Source organism: Argiope bruennichi, chromosome X2, assembly GCF_947563725.1.
Source record: "Argiope bruennichi chromosome X2, qqArgBrue1.1, whole genome shotgun sequence".
Taxonomy (NCBI): Eukaryota; Metazoa; Arthropoda; class Arachnida; order Araneae; family Araneidae; genus Argiope; species Argiope bruennichi.
The window spans coordinates 44,490,691-44,510,228 of NC_079163.1; the positions used below are offsets into that span (position 1 = coordinate 44,490,691).

Below are 19,538 nucleotides of genomic sequence, written 5' to 3' on the forward strand. Positions count from 1 at the left end.
GAATGTTAGAGGCGCAAAAGTATACACATTAGGTAGCAATAAAAATTAAAATTTTGAAATGACAATAAAATGGAATAAAAGCAAAAAAAAAAAAAATCAATTTTATTAACACAGAAACCTATATTGTAAGACTGCTAATAAAAATCATGTTTTTTTTTTTTTTTTTTTTTTTTGCTTTTAACTAGGAGAATTTGTCTATAACCATTTCATACCGTAACTCCTGCACTTCATCAATTTAAATAAATAAGAGCAACAATACGGTATATTCATAATATTCAGCTAATAGTTCATGATGCGTTTTAGAACAGAAAACTACTCAGCAGAACACACTTGCAATACAAATTGGCATGGATTTCCGTCAGATTTCAAATTTGTGGAAATGAAATTTAAAAAAAGCATTTAATTGACATTTACAATTTACTGTATTTATGATTTTTCACTGATCGAAAAAATGTTGCTATATTATACTGATTTAAGTGATCTTACATTATTGAAAAGCAAGTAACCTGAACAACGGTGACACCCTTGAAAAAAAAATCCGTTATCCTCTCAAACTTTTGGCAACGCTGATTCTAATGAAAAAAGGAAAATCACACTTCGAACACCGGCAATCAATGGTTGATATAAATGATTCTAGCTCGAAAATTTATTCCTTTCATTTAATAAACAAGAGATTAATATCAGATTATTTTAGGGTTTTACCTTAAAACATATTGTTGACTTGATAATATTATTCTTTCTTTATCATTTTCATACCTGAGAAACTTCCTGAATATCACTGCTTTTTAAATTATCTATTGCCCTGGTTTTTTCCCCATCATTTGGTTAGTTCTCATTTCCACTTATCTTTTCTTTGGCTCTTTTCATTCATTTACTTTCTTTTTTTAAAGAAAATGTAAGAAGAGAGATTCCTATGAGCAAGTAGAAAATTCGCCGTCGAGTTAGTATTGTGATCAGCGTCGAATAAATGTTGACCCCCCCCCCCCGCGCCTCGGTCTCGAATGTACGAGGCGTCAGCCTTCAACGCCTGTGCGGAAATCCTCCACTGATTATCATAGCTTTATATATTAATTTGACATTATACCTGCTCGAAACAAGACCAGCAGCACCTTCAGTTGCTATCACATGGGCTATATCATGATATTCATCTATTTTCTGAATAACCTGTTACGGAAGAAATATAAAAATAAATGAATTAATATTACCAAAATGTAAATCTTTTAATTTAAATATATATTGCGTAAACGAAATATTAACTGTACAATAAAAATGACCCAAGCAAAAACTTTCTTACTTTAACTCTTTTTACTGTTGGATTCCATTTGTGCATTTCTTCAGCTTTGAAGTATAGTATCTCGACAACTTTCATCGGGGATAGAGGTACGATTCCCTATATAATAAAATTTCGTAGATAAGTATATAATTCATTCTTTATTCAATTTTTAATAATTTAGCTCATCATGCATACAACTTTTTCACTCAAAAATTCTTATTCCTTTTTCAAATAAAGCATTCATATTGTTAATGAAAAAATTAAAGTTTTAATATGAACGCAAAGAAAATCCACCAAGATTTTCCATTTGAAACTAATCATCTCATGAATTTGAAATAATCACAAAATTTATTCTATTGCTTTAGGATTTAAGATATTTGCAATTAAAAATAAAATTTTAGAAATATCTACTTTGAAAAGATTATACAAATTTAATAAGAAAAATTAACGAAACAACAAAATAAAAACCTTTATTAACTTAAGATTTTATTAATGTACTAAGAATCAGAGAATAAATCTTAATAATAAATATGGTGAGAAAAACAAAATTTAATATAGAAATATAATCTTATTTTAATTTTTAATTTTTTAAACAAAATTAAAAAAATGTATGCAGATTATTAATATAAAATTTAAAATTTTAGTTATGAAAACAGAATCTTAAGGAAAAAAAAAGAGAAAACCTTTTCTTAAGTTAGGTAAACGCCAATTTAAATAAATTTATTAGTAAACGATGAAATATCTAATGCGCTTTGTTTATCAAAGCAAAATAATGTTTCATAAAAGAGTTATAGGAATATTTAAAAAATTGATTCGTGAATTATGAAATTTTGTAGAATTACCACCTTAAGCAAAAATTATCAATAAAAATTAGATAGTTATTAAGGTATACCTCATAGATGTCACATAAGTAAAATATTTGGAAAAATCGAAAGTTATAAATTATTAGTTACATGATTATAAAGGTAAAATTTCATGAGTTTATGAGAAAAGTAATTGAAACAGTTTTAATTTCATTTTCAAAAGAAATGTATATTTAGTCAATATATTAATGATCAAGCTTATTTTAATATCAACATAGATGATTAATTAATTTTAATACCTTATGAATACATAATATTGTTAGATTATGCAAGGAAACATCCATACAGAAAGTAGCTTATTCAACTTATTTATGGATATAATCAAATAGAGATAATCGAATTATTCACCAATTAGTTAATTTTATTGTGGTATCGTAAATACAGATAAATTACATAATTTTGGACATATTAAACAATACTTTTCTTCTATTTCCATAAAAATTTATAAATATTTTAATTTAAAAGACATTTTGTGCACAAACACGAAAGGAAAATTCATGCTAATGGGAACATGGAAAGTAAAACGATGACTGTTCGGAAGAATAGAAATTTATTCTTTTCTTTATAAAGGGTTGTTCAAAACAACTATACCGCTTACATTACACGCTATATCTTTCTCGTAAACAACGATAGGAAGAAGAAATTTGAACACATTAAAAAAGGAAATTTTATATTTTATTTGTGAAATAACTGCCTTATATGACTTCTTTTGATCATAAGGGCGACAGTCATACACTAGTCCATTTCACTACCAAGTGAAGCAATCAATCTCTATACTTATCTTCAGCTCGTCTGAATGAAATGGTCTATCATATGGATGTTGCCCGTGCAACTAAGAGAAGTCCCATAGGGCAATTGTAACGTGCGCAAACTAAGTATTGAGCTTCTTTTGACATTATGTTCAAAATTTTTTGCCTATCATTGTGTACAAGGAAATTATAGTCATTTGTAAAATTGTTTTAGAAACCTTGTACATGTCACACCGCAAAACGGCTAAGAAATTACAAAATATTTTTTTGCAGCACGCCCTTCAAGAAAAAAGTTTATATCTTCAGAAGATTCCAGAATTACGGAAATCTCTGGATAACACTAATGTATTAAAAACTGTTAAGACCGAAATAAATCTCATTTGGAATTAGAAATAACCTTGAACAATGTAGAACGTAATAATAACTTTTAAAAGAATAAATTGTCTATTTTCAAGGTAATACTTTCTCTTACAGTATATTAAAAGAGAAGTATTGGAATTGTCAAAATAATAATAATAATAATAATAATAATAATCTGAAACTAGATATTGATGAATCTCTATAAACGAAATTCTCGACAGGATTCCGTCTAGATTCTCTAATGAATCTTCTGATTCCCTGAATAAGAAAAACAAACTTCTGGATTTATGTCTTCCTGTGAACATTATAAATGAAACTAGACAAATAAAATTTAGTATGTGGCTCTTTACATCAAATTATAGATGTGTATTAATTATCTGTCGGTTTGTCTATTCGCTTATATGTGGACATCATATTCGTTTATATATGTTACTCAAAAAATGCAACGAGCTAGGCGGATAAATTTTAATATATGAATTCTACATCAGATCTATGTCTAATGTCTGATTAAATTTATATTTGGGTAGATTGTAAGTCCGTTTATCCGCTCGCAAACATGTGAAAACAATAAATTGAAAACGCAACAAGTTGGATAAATGAAATTAGATCTGTGGTCTCTACATTACAATTGTAGATTGTTTTAAATTTTGCAATCAGTCAATTGACTCTTTAATAGGCAAATGGTGAAAAGTTGTAATAAAATTTTTTTATGTGCACATGTTAAGTTAATAGGATGAATATAATATATTTACGTGTTCTGTGAAATTTCTTAATTAATTTATTCTTAGGAATTTATGTTAATTAATTAATTTTAATATTTACGCAAACAAGTGTGCCCGAAGGAGTTGTAAATTTCCCGCAAGAGCCAATGAACATACGTAACTTTTGAGAAACCATGCCAAATAACAGGTTAACTGAAACAGGTTTAATTTTCTTCCATATGCTACGATTATAAGCATATAACGTGACACAATGTGTAAAGGTACGAGAGAATCGAGAGGGGAATTTTCTAGTTTACATACAGAACAGAATAGAAGACACTATAAAGATCTATAATGTTGAGACGATGCAGTCTGAAAAAAAATTCCGGGGCGGGGGGGGGGGGGAGGAAGCTTAGCAGAGAAGAAATATTCACCTAAAACAAATTAGTGTCATATTTTAAGTAAATATTTTAAATTAAAATAAGTACATATTTTTAATGTCTTTCTAATTAAAAAATATTAGCTTGTTTTTCTTAAAGTTTGGAATATAAATCCTTTTTTTTTTTTGTACATCTTCTTAGTTTTGTATGGTATGCATTTCCGCAAAATGGCACTTCAGAATTTAAAAATCATGCTAAATGAGGAATGAATGTCTTTGTCTGTCCATGATGTCTATCTGCTTTTACATGGAGTAAAAATATAAATCTAGAGAAAGATGCACCAACTAATGTGCCGTCTTCATTATTTGACAAGAATTCATTCTTGTATGATTCCCCAAACTATATAACTTCGAAATATATTTTTTCCAAAACGGTTAATCATTTACCAACGCTATTTATTAACGGTTTATATTCTTTTGTAAGCAATAAAATAACTGGGATTTTATAGTTAAAACAATGTATAAATCCATTTAGCTAAGCTTTTCCTAAATGGCAATGTTTTGTGCAATTAACGATGACATATGCTTAAATATTTTGACTATTTTACTGCTTTTCTCAAACTTCATATTAATAAAAAATATAGGGCACCCCATGGTAAAATAATATAAACAAATGGTTTGGTGACTCATTATTCCTACATTATTTTAGCATATTGTGCATGGAGAAGTTTTATTATACCATAATCACAAAATATAATTCCTACTATCTTTGCAATTTATCTTAATTAAATAAATAACATATCATTAAAAAGTTAGTTTGGAGAATTTTAAAGCATACAGTGCAGGGTTTACATAAATGATATTAACAGTTAATGATTAATAGCAAAAATTTAATATTAATAAAACTCATTGTATGCATATGTACGTGCATGCATGTTCCATATCTCCTTCTAGACTGATTTCAACAACTGACCTCTAGACTGATTTCAAAATATTAATTGCTAACTGAAGAAAAATATTACGGGTATTATAAACACTATAAACTATGGGGAGAGACATGAATTTCAAAACGTTAGAAAATATTAACTATATGCAACATTTCCGAACATTTCAAAATATTTTCGAACACAACAGCATTTTGAAAATTTGTAGAAATTTACTAAGAGTAATTTAAAAATGTAGAGCAGTTTAGATTATTCTTGTGTGTTTATTGAACATTATTAAGTTTGGAAATGTTAAACAGCTTTATAAAAATATTTGAAAATAACAGAACATTCTCTATTATTTTGGAATATTATAAATGTTTAGGAACTTTTGGAAATATTACATTATAAATAATGAAAAAAATATATATCAAAGCGAATTAAATCATACTCACAGGTAAGTAATTTGTAGAAAATTTATGCACATAGTTGTACAGTTGCATAACCTATTATATTAAACTGTTTCAAAAATAAATATATGAGTTCAAATTTCTCGCATTTTTATTCAAACTACATTATTGCAGTATTATTAAGACCTTAGCTTAGATTGGGAAAGTTAAGCTCACTAAAAAAGGACGTAAAGGAGATTTATAATTATTGAAGTAAGTTACAGACACTTTTTTTGTAATAAAGGAATGGACTGCTTTATGAAGAAATTATGAGCAACACTCAATTTTTCAAAGCAAAACCAGATTCTAAGTAAGCAATAAATACAGAATACAAGCCAAATTTTTAACTTACTTCAAATTTGAAGACTTTTCCATAGGGCGGTACAACTTTAGAGTAGATAATATCCGAACCACTGATTTTCTCTTTTTTCCAATCATCCGCTTCGATAATTGCAATCGCTTTGTGCAGAGCTTCTTCGGCTAACTTCCGATAGTCTCTCTCCTGCAAAAAAACAGGAGACGGTTCAAGTTTTTTAATATTTTCGAATGCAGGATTTTCAATTTTTGGACAAAACCAATCCACAATTCTATTCAGAATGGTCATTTTTCAATTCGCCAATTTTAAAAAAATGTTTCGGATAAGCAAAGGCGAAATAAACAAAACATTCGAAATAACAAAATACGGAGTTCTACAAATTGATGCGTTTGCGATGGCAACCCATAAAATAATAATAATATTCGGTATCTGAAATTTTTAAAAGTTGCATCGTTAACTTTTATACTAACAATAGACAAGATTACGAAAGCCAACGAGGAAATGAAATATCTAAATTAAACGAGTGCAGATGTTCTTAAAATTGATTCCTGTGATATATTTATCGAAACAGCGTTTATCTATACAATAAAAGATTTAAACAAATAATAGTAAAAATGCTAGATTTCTCTTACACTGCTTTGAAACACAGAAAAAAAGCAAGCAGATAAAGGATTATTCAACTGTTCAAGACTAATGCCCTAGTTTTTTTTTTATTTAGTTTTTTTAAAATGATTGCTAGACACTTCAGTGACATCACATCCCAATTCAAACATCCTTTACATCCCGATCTAAGCGTTTCGAATATTTTATACCACTCAACAAGTAGAAACTAAACTGGAAGTATTCTGTCAGGCAACTGGGGGTACCATTTCTGTCCACAATGAAGAAAATGGATATTTCTGCAAAATAAGGCTTAGATCTAGCAAATTATTTCATATAACATTAACATCTAGTAAAATGAAAAAGAAGATAGCAGAGACGAAACTAATTTTTTTTTAAATGCAATTTCTAATCAAGAAAGCAATTTTCTGGACATTATCTTTCAAAGGCGTTTAGATTCGTTCTGAAAGGTTTAACGACAAATTTATGGTTGAAATACAGAATAATAATAAAAAAAAACTCTTGCAAAATTATTATTAAATTGAAACGGAAAAACATTTTTTCACAGAAAAATATATATATATAATCACTTTTTATCTGTTTTTTAGAACTGCTTTCTGTTTTGGTTCTCACTTTGTTATTATTTAAAGATATAAAAAGTAAAATAGTTGACAAATATTCAGTAAGCTAAAATTTTTATTCAATTTAAGATACTATCAGTATGTATGAAACTATATCAATAGTTCAAAATTATTAGAAAATATTTTAATATAATGCTCTTAGCTTACTTTCCTATGTATTTTACAAAAAGTATAGAAAAATATTCTGAGGAAACAGGATAGTTTGCATCGAACCGGACTGTATTAAAGCCTGTAGAGGGCTTTAGATAATGCAAATTTCGGGACCCACCTTTTTCCGCAACAATTTTCAAACCAGAATTTTGTTTATCGCTTTTAATTTAAGAATTATAGAAACCATTTGCAAGTAACAAATGCTAAAGCAAACTGGAATAACAAAACACATAATTACGGTCCACTATCATGAATTCTTTAACTCTTTCATTACTTTAGTTTAAAAATAGTTTTAACCAAAATAACAACAAAAAAATTAAAACATTTTTTAGCACAATTTAAGAATGTTGATACAAAGTTTGGTAAAGCTATTGATTTGTGTATTAGTGAGTACAAATGAAAAAAATGGTTGCACTGATTTGTAAATATGAAAAAAAGAAATGTTCTAAAATTTAAACCATACTTGATTTTAATTCGATAAAGTTTAAGTACACGATTCTTTAAACCATATGAAAGCATAAAATTGAATTAATGAAAATGAAATAGCAAAAAGCCGAAAGTATCGGGCCCTCTAACGAGTTGCTTACTTTACCTATTTAATAATCCGTCCTTAGTTTTGGATACATATTTCTTCGAGTTTTCGACAATTTTTCATCATAAAGAGATATTTCAAATAGTATTTGTTACGCATATATGATTTAGATTGAGCTATGAAGTTAAAAAAAAAAAAAAAAAAAAAAAAAAAAAAAAACCACTTTGGCAAAGTTTTCAAATGTCTAATATTTCAAGTACGCCACAATCACGAAATAAATATAACTGCGCCAGTTTACATCCTTTAACTGAGAGTTGTGAAACAGGTCCTTTTTCCTCTTGCAAAATATGCAAAAAACTCCAAAAATGATATCGGCGCGGCGGGTTTCATATGTATAATGAGTACTAATTGTCAACATTCTTAATTTATTTAAAATTCAATGCAATTTCTACAGGCAAAAAATGTATATGAAGGCAAAATTTTCAGATTGCGAATTAGAAGCATGAAAACAAAGAAAATAAAAATACAAATGATTAATAACATTAAAGAAATGCGTAATTAATTATAAATGCTCTGGTTACACTAATATTATTACGAAATACATGTTAAAAACGCAAAAAGGGCTTTATAATGCATTCTTTGTTTTTGTTTATTACTACTTAGTGAATTTATATCTATACGATTCTTGTAATATGAACTATACTTACATATATATTTAGTGGGATCGAATTTTTTTTGGTATGAATTACACTGCTGTTCATATAAATTTTTACTGTGTCTGTAATACATTGTAAAGATTCTAAATGGATGGAAATTCAATTTAAACAAAAAAAGTGTTAAAAAATTGCATATAATTTATTGAAAAATAATTAACAATGAGAAAATCTATTTGGACTCTATCGACCAGACTTCTGCATGATTAAAATTTTAAATCCCATATAAAAATGATTCTTTCTACGATAACACATTTAAAAGTAGGATTTATATACCCAATAGGGAATTAAACCTAATCACTGGGCTTACATAACCAAAAAACTAAAAGATTTAAACCATATAAATAATAATACTCATTTTAAATAATAAATATTCATAATAATAAATATAATAATAAAAATAATATATAAGTAATAAATATTCATTTTAATTAATTAATATGCAATTAATTAAAATGGATATAATTAAGAAGATATATAGAATATAATACTAACAAAAACACTTTATAATTATTCTTATCATTCATTTAAAAAATTACAAGTTAAATGATGGACGTCTTACATTGAAAATTTAGAATGCTACAACGTTCAATGTCCGTCAGCAAACAAATGTAAAATAAATAAATAAAAAAAACTTACACTTTTTAAACAGTTTTCGAGCATCTTAAACTTTTACAATATTAATACAACAATTTCACCAAAAAACAAAGAAAAGAAATGTTATGATTATTATATTGATATTTGACAAAAATTGAAAATAATATCTTACATCCAAAACTGAGGATGATCTTCTGGGATGCTGAAAATGATTTTTCACTTTCTATTATCTTTCTGTTTCTATAATTCTATTCATTCAGAGAACGTTCATTTCGAAAATTATTTTCAAGAAAGAGAAAAAAATCTTTATTAGCTTACTTCCAATTTTATAGCCAATATGTGAAGAAGCTTAAAATTTATATCGAAAATTGACAACGATTTGCACGAATGTTTAAAATACAACCTTCGACTTTCAATTAGAGCGCTATTATAATATTAGAGGAAGTTCATTCTTAAGTAAGCAATAATAAAATTTTTTGCTGCTTTAATGGTTTTTTAACATCTTAATTTAAAAAAAAAACATTTTAGTAGAAACTGTCACAATTAAAAAACAAAATCAATTATACCGATAATTATACTCATACATGAAAAAGACTACAACTTATCTTACTTCGAAAACTGGCGACGATTCACAAGGTGATTTAAAAACAACTTTCCACTTGGGTAAAGCTAACATGTTGTTTTAACAAACACTCACAGGATCTACTAAACAAAAATCAAACTTTGCTCTCCTCACTCGAAGGTAGTACTGATAGAAGCATTCATTCTCTGAACCAATTCAGACTTCTCCGACAAGTTCCCTCGCCGCGAGAAATGCCTAGGTAGAGCAACGCGTTTGCGGGATGCAAAATACTTTATCTCCATTAGTGTAAGAAATAAAAAAAAAAAAAAAAAAGAAAAGAAAACGTGAGTATATATTGAATAATAAATTTCAGAAGCTTTGCTGAAATCTAAATGGGAGTACATTAAGAGGTGAAAAGGAATAAATTAAATTAAATGAATCGTTTGCAACTAAGTGCTTTGTTTGTTAATAAGTTGCAGGAGAATAAATTTTGCATGTGTGATTAGAAATACAAAATAGAAAAGTTGTAATTCCCTTTCCACATCTTTTTAAGGAAGCGGTTTGGCAAGTATGACGACAGAGGATCAACTTTCTTCATACTTAAAAGCGTAGACTGAGAAGTTATTTCCTCTATCAATTTTCCTGTTACTAAGCTGATTATGTGTCTGGCATTTCCTCAAACAACATCAGAAGATAGTAAGAATTATGGTGTTAAGGTAAGTGTCCAGTTAGTTTGTTAGGAAAGACATAGACTTTTACAATTCTCTTTAAATCTTCAAAGCATGATGTTGCAAATTCTCAAACTTTTTATATATATATTTTTTATTGAAAAATTAAGAGGAAAATCTTGCTTTTTATTCAAGAAGATGGTGCGCTATTGACGATAAAATAATTTGAGTTGAAAGTTAGGAATTACAAGAATTCCACAATTGTAGATGAAAGCTTACTTCTAAGTTTACCCTGACATAGCTCATGATACATGTTTGCCTTACTTTTATTTTTGTAATTTTAATAAATAAAATGATTTATTAATTATGTGATATGAAAGAGTAGGAAATTTTTCACCAAAGAAACTTGTATTAAATATAATGTAACCATGTCTACGATATTTATGAAAAATTATCTCGTATGGTATTGAGAAAAAAAATAATTACTTGAGGTATTTCAGAAATTTAATGAATTTAAAGTGTGTTTTATCTGTATTATTCAATATGATACTATTAAAAAGAAGTCATTGTTGATTTTGTTCGAAATTACCTCGTATCATAATTTTTTTCCTTCTGAAATTAAACACTCGAAAATTAATGTATTTTTTGGCAGATTTTGCGTTTTGATGAAGTAAATAGATATTTTTAATGCCATATTAAGATTTTATGCAATATAGAATTTAATATTTTTTAAAAATAAAAGCACAAAAAAATGCTCAAAATCGGGAATTAAAAAAAATTTCTTGGTGGAGAAAACAAAACGAACAAATAAAAGAAAACCGAGAGAATATTTTTTTTAAAAAACCAAAGATTTGTAACGAGAAACAAAACAGATTCTTAATGAGAAAAGTTAAGACTGCATGATTATATAAATTCAATTCCATAAAAATGTGATTAATATCATAAAAATAATCATTTTTCATTTTCTACGATTTCCAAGAATTCTCAGTTCACTATTTTAACATATGCTAATTAAATTTTTTTTTTAGTATTTTTTCTGGTATTTCATTAGTATAACTTTTGTTTCAATAAAATAGTTATACTAAATTGATATTTTTTATAGTTAATTCACTGAATTGCAGGTAGCAGATCTTTATGAATTTGAAAGTAAGATTGAAAGGCACTCCACTTACTGAGAATTAACAAAGAAGTAATTTATTTTTATCAGCTTACATGTAAGTATTCGTATAATTTCTTTCAGTATTGAAAATGATACATAAGAATGAAAGAGATGTAAAATTTATCAATGTCATTGCTTTTAGTTAAGAGAAAACCTATTTATTAGACAAAAACGATTGTTTTCTATGCATTGAAATATGTATATTTATAGTTAGAAGCAAAAGAAACAAAATATTTTGTTATCATGAATTCAAATATGAATTAAGAAAGATGCATGATAATCAAGTATTCATATTGATATAGTAATTTCTTTTTAGACGCAGAAATGATATCTTAAATGGTTTTTAGATGACACCCGAAAAACATTATTTTGGTAGTAATTTTAGGCTAATCCTAATCCATACCCACATAAAAAAAAAAAATGTTATATTCTTTTTACAAAAAAAAAGAAAGAAAAAAATGCGCAAATGAAGAATCTCCCCCCCCCCCACAAAAAAAGGAGATGGTTAGAAAAGCTTATCTTTTAAAATTTATTATAATGTTCTCCAATGTAAATCTTATTACTAACATCAAAGAAGTTTAGTTAACCCTTTAAAGGGCCATTTTTTTCCAGTCATATTATGTTAAAATATTTTTAGGCTTGAAATTAGAATAAGAAAATGAATTCATTTAGCTTATTAGATAAATTTAATTTGATTAATTAATTAATTTGGTTAATTAATAATTAAGTAACTAATCAAGACACATCATTTTGTCTGAGATAAAGAACTGAAGCATCTAAGTTTCTGACTTATTAAAAATATTTGTCAGAACTTATGCCAACCTACATAATTTCATACAAAGATTGATAAATTTGGTGGGAAGCATACTTCCCACGGCCCTAGAAAGAGTTAAGTCAACGTTCTATTTTGAAATTATTCGAAGGTTATTTTGGGGCAGATCTAAGATTTCTGAACATAGTCGGTTGATGCAGAAGGCACCCCAACTACCATATCCCTCTCCTACACTCAGCTATGAATTTTGTATCACATTTATTGATTCACTTCTCAACAATAACGCAAAATCAGTTATCAAGGAATATTTAAAGATTTTAGAATATTTTAAGGTTGGTAATTTCAAAAAAAAAAAAAAAATGTTACTTTTCCCGAATTGGTTCTAGTTCTTGAAATAATGCACATTATCAGCATTCTAATGGTATCTGCTGCCTCTATTGATTTTAATTTATATTTTTTATTTACTTATTTTATTCATTATATTATTTTATTAATATTTTTAACACCGCGACAGAGGTTCCCAAACTTTTTTTTCTCGTAGACCACTTTCAAAGTTTTACTATTTTCGGTAGACCCCCTGCTGCTACATTTCTACTGTATTTCCAAAACTCCTAAAAAATATCACCCTAAATTGGGGGTGTTAAGAAGAAAAAAAAGTAGCACATTTTCTTGTGTCCTATTTATTAAAATAATACTTGTGGTTTTACAAAATTATAAACATTTATTATTACAAACACTTACAACTTGTGAACCCCTGTTTACTTTTCATGTCTACGTGGACCCCCGTGTGGTCTTCTATGGACCCCTGGGGGTCCACCTGGACCACTTTGGGAACCTATGATCTAAGTCAAATATAAGAAGAAAAAAAATATCAAAATATTAGAAGTTCGTTGCTCTGAGATCAGCGTTTTATTTATTGCTGAACTGAGGTTGGTCAAATTCCAAGCGAGATAACAAAACAAACATACGAAGCACTCCTGTTCATTGGTTGATAGAAATATGATAATTCTCTCATCCTTTCGTATAAAACTTGGAAATGAAATAATGCGTTCTGGTATTCAATAAAGATGGAAATTGCTTCCAATACATTTGTAAAATATATCCTGGACTAGGGCAAAGAAAAACTAAAAAACAGGAATTTTCGATGCTTCGCAAATTCACAAATTTATAAAGATTTAACATTTTTCGCATCTATGATTGATAGTAAGCCTTTTTCTTGGTCATGCTTCATTTTAGTTGTTTAAAATTTTTTTTTGGGGGGGGAGGGGAAAAAGCAGAGAACTGTGAAGAACTGCTACATTATTATATGCTTAAAAGTATTGAAAAATTGGGTGCTAATATGAACAAAAGGATGCATTTTATTAATAGGTACTTGGATAGATTTTCAGACATCTGAATCATTTTAATGAGGATCAAGAAGAGAAGTTCCAGCAGAATATCAAAGTAATGGAATAAAGATACTATCGCATATGGAACACACATGACGGTAAATTACTGCTGGAATCTCCGACACGAAACTTCCATTGCATAAAAAAAAGGAAAGTATTATATGTGCTTTTCAATGACTTAATTGAACCAATATATTTAGTTTTCATTTTATTCGATTTAATGTATCATCATCATGCATTTTTAACACATCATTATTATTTTAGAATGCCATTATATTTATCAATTTTGATTTGTTGAAAATTAATTCATTCATTAATATATTTTTAAATTTTATTCTTTAACTGACATTTGGTTCACATTTCATGCGATTTCTATATTGGTTTATTTTCTGAAATATGCATTGATTATTCTTTAGGATTAAGTTGATTTATTGTATTGATTTAATTTTATAATTGATTTTTATTTTGGGCAGTTTCAATGCTATTCGAGTACTGCGTATACGTTACTACTGAAATTTAAATATCCCTTTATCACAAAAACTAGAGCCAATCTTACAACGGCAATGCCACTTTTGGATGCAATGCCACTCAGCATCACGAAAATACACTAAAATCACTAGAATGTCTTTCGCAATAAAATCAGCAATAGTTAATAAACATTCAAAGAAATTTATTTCGAAATGCTACTGTAAAGTTAGGACGTGAGCGATGTGGAAATCGGCATACTGCATAATGTTAGTATTTCGATCACACAACTATCCAATAAAAATATTTTTAAAGTACTTTTCTTGGGACAGACATTTTTCGTAAAGATGATATTATTCGTCTTCATACAAAATGCTTATAACAGTAGGAAATGAGCCGCTTACTCAAAAAAAAAAAAAAAATCGAAATAAGTTTCTAAATTTGTACTTATTATCTGCCATAAGAAAATTAACACTCATCGAGCTGACCTTGTGCTTTAAATACCGGATTTCAAAACAGTTTTCATAATTTAATTTAAGAGAAAATTTCATTCTGCCGTAATGCAAGTCAAATGTTTTATAATTAGAAAAATTTTCGCTTTTATGAGTCCATTATATTCATGAGGCCACAGTGTCAAGATTTAAGTGAGTTCCACTTGATCCAATGTGCACATAGAAGATTATCTGTTTTTAATACACGAGGAAAAGATAAAATGTTAATGGGCACTTGTTTAAACATATGACGTACAGCTGATTTCCTAACGGCATGTATGTGCAGTAGTTCAGCCATCAGTATTATGGACGACTATCAAATGAATCTTCACTATCATGTCACCGGCCTTGAAATCTAATAACAATTCATAACATAAAGTCGCCTACGTTTTTCAAGGTTGGATTAGCACAGATTCTTAAGCTTTTTTTCTTCCCAAGACCTCCTTTTTATGGAAGGAAAAAATTTCCATTCCATTTTCATCGACGAAAGTTTATCTCAACCTGAAAATTAGAAAACAACTAAGAAACGAAACGATAATTTATAATAAATTGAAAGTAATTAAATTCACAACAGTTTTTTTAAAAATAAATATTGCTTTGACGTTTCCTAACTTTCCAGCTGTCATATGTTTTTGAATTATTATTTGAATGCAGTATTTAGAAAAAGGTTCAAAAACTTTTGAATCAAAGCGAGGAGCTGCAATAATGACAAGCAAATACAATAGGCTGCGGAAACCACGGAATGTAGCAGAAAATAAACTAATTTCGCAGTTAAAGAATTGAAATCTGCTTATCCTGTTTTAGCTTATAAATGCTATTTTACTATTATCTTAAAATTTGAACGTGATTTGGAGATTTGATTGACGACTTTGACTATTAAACGTATGAACTAAGCTAAAAAAAAAAAAAAAAAAAAAAAAAAAAAACTGACAAGACGTGAAAGTCTTTGTGACATAAATGTTTCATATACCTTATTTAGGGGCTCATCTCATAATTTATTAAACTATGGAAAGAATAATTTTTTCTGGAGAAAATAATCTTTAAGAATAAAAAGAATAATCCAAAGAATATTCTTTTTATCAGAGATAATGCGCCATTAGAAGAAATCTTACTTTCATTTAAATAAAGATAAATTTATTTCAAATTTCGAAATTGTAGGCGAAGGGTTTGTTTGTCTTAAGAAAAATAATTCAACACATTTATATATCAGATACAATTATCAAGATTTTTTCCCTGAATTCAATCATTTTATATCTTTTTCAGCCAAAATTTGTTATCCATTTTAGAAAAAGAATTGAGATTCGTTTAAAATAATCCAAGAATAATTTGATTTTATTATATTTTGATTTTATTTCATTAGCTTTCCCACCATAAAATTGTTTTATAATGTTTTTTTCCCTTTGACTAATAAGCAGGAGTTGCTTTCTTGAAATAATTCATTTTCAGCAATGTTGCGGCGTATTTGCAGCGATGGAAACATTATTCATCAAAATTTTCAATTCCAAGACTCTGAAGATCCTCCACACTTTTAATAGCACCCTCCCTCCTTTTTCAGAAACAATTTGAGAATTATGTCTGTTTGTCTGTGCGTATACGAGCATGATAATTCAGAAACCAAGCCAATTAGGAAAATGAAATTTGTTCCGAAATCTGAACACTAATATTGCAGATCTGTCACAAATTTTGGATGAAATACTTTAAAAGGAATTCTGTTTATCTGTCAGTCCACATGTATCTTACAACATCTTTATATCATACAAACATTAAGGGAAAAAACCATTAACCTTTTCTCTTGAAATAAAAGCAGGAGAGTGAATACCTTTTTCAGAAATTTTTTTAATTACTACTGCTAAATAATGTAATCTTTATTCCAGAATATGTATTTATATCAATGTACAATGAATTTCTATTATGCTCAGCTGCATTTGGCTAAAACTTTATAAACGAGAGTAAAAGATGAAACAAAAATAATTGAGAAAATTTATTTTAAAGTAAAATATTAAATAAAAATTTATAAAAATTAATAATTTCTTATTTAATAATATCCTTCTGCAAGTCAAAAATCTAATAATTTTTATTAATTAATTATTAATCCATTCAAAATTAGTTTAAAAAGACAAAATTTAAATTATCTAGAAATAAACACTACGCAATGTAAGACTAAGTTACAATACAACCAAGATGATTTAGCATGAGTTGACACTTGTATTCAGTTATTATTTTTGGTTGTATTCCAGTTAGATGCTGAAATCGACCTGACTTTTGCAACTACTGTTAAAAATTTTCAGTTAAAACAGCTGTCATACAGTTTATTACCCTTTGTTGTAACGTTTGTAACTTTACACGGTATTTTGTTTGTATTTTCAATTTTATAAGGAGATAACGCTACAAAAATGACATACGTTTGTTAAATGCATTGGCGGGTTCAACACTTAACGTTTGGCAAAATTAAAAAAAAAAAAATAATTATAACTTTTGACTTTGAAAATTTATATACTTAAGAACAAAAATGCAAATTGTTACCAGTTATTCATATAAAGGAAAGGATTGCTTTCACTTCAAAGAAAATAATTTTTATTTAAATTTGTTATTTCATAAAATAATTATTTTCCATCATAGTACGAATTACTATCTTTCATGACGAAATGCGTCAATTTTTAAAATTATTTAATTTATAGTCGTAATGCCGTTAATTTTAATATTTTAATAGTCTTTCATTCTTGCAGCAGCAGAATAACAGTTATTGATTCAGCTAAACGCTGAATTTCGAATTAATAGAATCAATTTAGTAACATTTATAGAACAGATATGTAACTTAAGTCCTTTTAATATGCGTAACTTAAGTCCAAGAAATGATAATTTGAGAGCTCTTTCCTTAATACGTCTAAAAATAATTTTAATCTTTCACTATAAGTTTAAATTCAAATTCCTAATGCATTCAATCTCATTCATGACAAAAGGCGTCAATTTTTTAAATTATTTAATTTGTAGTCGTAATGCCGTTAATTTTAATATTTTAAAAGTCTTTCATTCTTGCAGCTGCAGAATAACAGTTATTGATTCAGCTAAACGCTGAATTTCGAATTAATAGAATCAATTTAGTAACATTTATAGAACAGATATGTAACTTAAGTCCTTTTAATATGCGTAACTTAAGTCCAAGAAATGATAATTTGAGAGCTCTTTCCTTAATACGTCTAAAAATGATTTTTATCTTTCACTATTAGTCATTGCAGATTACCTCATACGTAATAATAGCAGAACAGCTCACTGCAGAATAACAGTTATTGATTCAGCTAAACGCTGAATTTCGAATTAATAGAATCAATTTAGTAACATTTATAGAACAGATATGTAACTTAAGTCCTTTTAATATGCGTAACTTAAGTCCAAGAAATGATAATTTGAGAGCTCTTTCCTTAATACGTCTAAAAATAATTTTAATCTTTCACTATTAGTTTAAATTCAAATTCCTAATGTATTCAATCTCATTCATGACAAAAGGCGTCAATTTTTTAAATTATTTAATTTGTAGTCGTAATGCCGTTAATTTTAATATTTTAAAAGTCTTTCATTCTTGCAGCTGCAGAATAACAGTTATTGATTCAGCTAAACGCTGAATTTCGAATTAATAGAATCAATTTAGTAACATTTATAGAACAGATATGTAACTTAAGTCCTTTTAATATGCGTAACTTAAGTGCAAGAAATGATAATTTGAGAGCTCTTTCCTTAATACGTCTAAAAATAATTTTTATCTTTCACTATTAGTTTAAATTCAAATTCCTAATGCACTCAATCTCATATCCATCTCTTTAAATATCTGCAGCAGGCTATAAAATACATTATCTTAATCATGCAAATAATTCTTTTGAATTGCGCATTTATCACGCATTCACGCTTGCCTTTCTAAGGACATGCAGTATTGATAAATCAATTTGTAAGGCGATATTGCTGCATAAATATAGGCAATTATTTTAGTGGTTTTTTTTTGGGGGTTTTTTTTTGTATGTGTGTGTGTGTGTTTGATCACGTATGAGGTAATCTGCAGTGACGCAAATTGTGCTATCCTGGTGAACTGATGAGGAGTTTAGTTGGTTTAATTATATTAACGTCCCGTTTAAAGCAACACTAGGGCTATTTTGGGACGGACCTCGTAATTTTGAACCTCGGTCAGATGACGAGGACGACACCTGAGCTGGCACCCCCCTCTCCACACCACGCCACACCAGCGGGAGGACGTTTGGTCATCACAAATTTAACGTGCAACAGACCCCCTTACACGACGGTTCTTCGGTGGAATCGGGACATGAACCTCAAACCCTCCAATTCCGAAGCCGAGACCTTACCACCAGGCCACCGCGGCCCGAAACTGATGAGGAATAACACCTTCTAGTTTTTATCAAAGTGATGTCCCTAATGCTGATGTCTCATAATAGCAAGCCAGATCGATGCAAGCAGAACCAATATGTTGACAGTCTGCAATGTTAAGAGTCACTTATGTATTTTACTTTTTCATTTGAAGTCCAAATGAAAATTGATATTCGCTTTCGTTCATATAATATTTTAATTGAAAGATACATAACATACTAAGATGGAAATACCTCTGATAATTCTTTAAGAAATCTTTGTGAGATTATTCCATTTAATACAGATTGGCAACAAGCTGAAGACCATTTCTGAGATGTAAATCAAAATATTAATAAAAGGATTACAAAATATAGTGCAATTATTTCTCAGTTATACAGTAAATTTAGAAATATAAGCGCTTTTGTTTATTTTTCCAA

The 19,538-nt window shown here is 28.0% G+C and overlaps 1 protein-coding gene and 1 long non-coding RNA gene across 2 annotated transcripts in view; one reads left to right on the forward strand and one right to left on the reverse strand.

Annotated features, from left to right (window-relative positions):
- LOC129959940 (stAR-related lipid transfer protein 3-like) overlaps nt 1-19,538 on the reverse strand; it is a 54,656-nt gene that overhangs the window by 8,150 nt on the left and 26,968 nt on the right. The window contains exons 9-11 of the mRNA XM_056072856.1: nt 6,050-6,199; nt 1,295-1,390; nt 1,085-1,164 (exon numbers count right to left, since the gene is read on the reverse strand). Coding sequence (XP_055928831.1) covers nt 1,085-1,164; nt 1,295-1,390; nt 6,050-6,199 — 326 coding nt within the window. The remainder of the gene's footprint in view (nt 1-1,084; nt 1,165-1,294; nt 1,391-6,049; nt 6,200-19,538) is intronic.
- LOC129959941 (uncharacterized) lies at nt 10,411-15,976 on the forward strand. Its single transcript, XR_008783483.1, has 3 exons — nt 10,411-10,524; nt 11,598-11,690; nt 13,776-15,976. It is a non-coding gene; the product is annotated as an uncharacterized LOC129959941 (long non-coding RNA).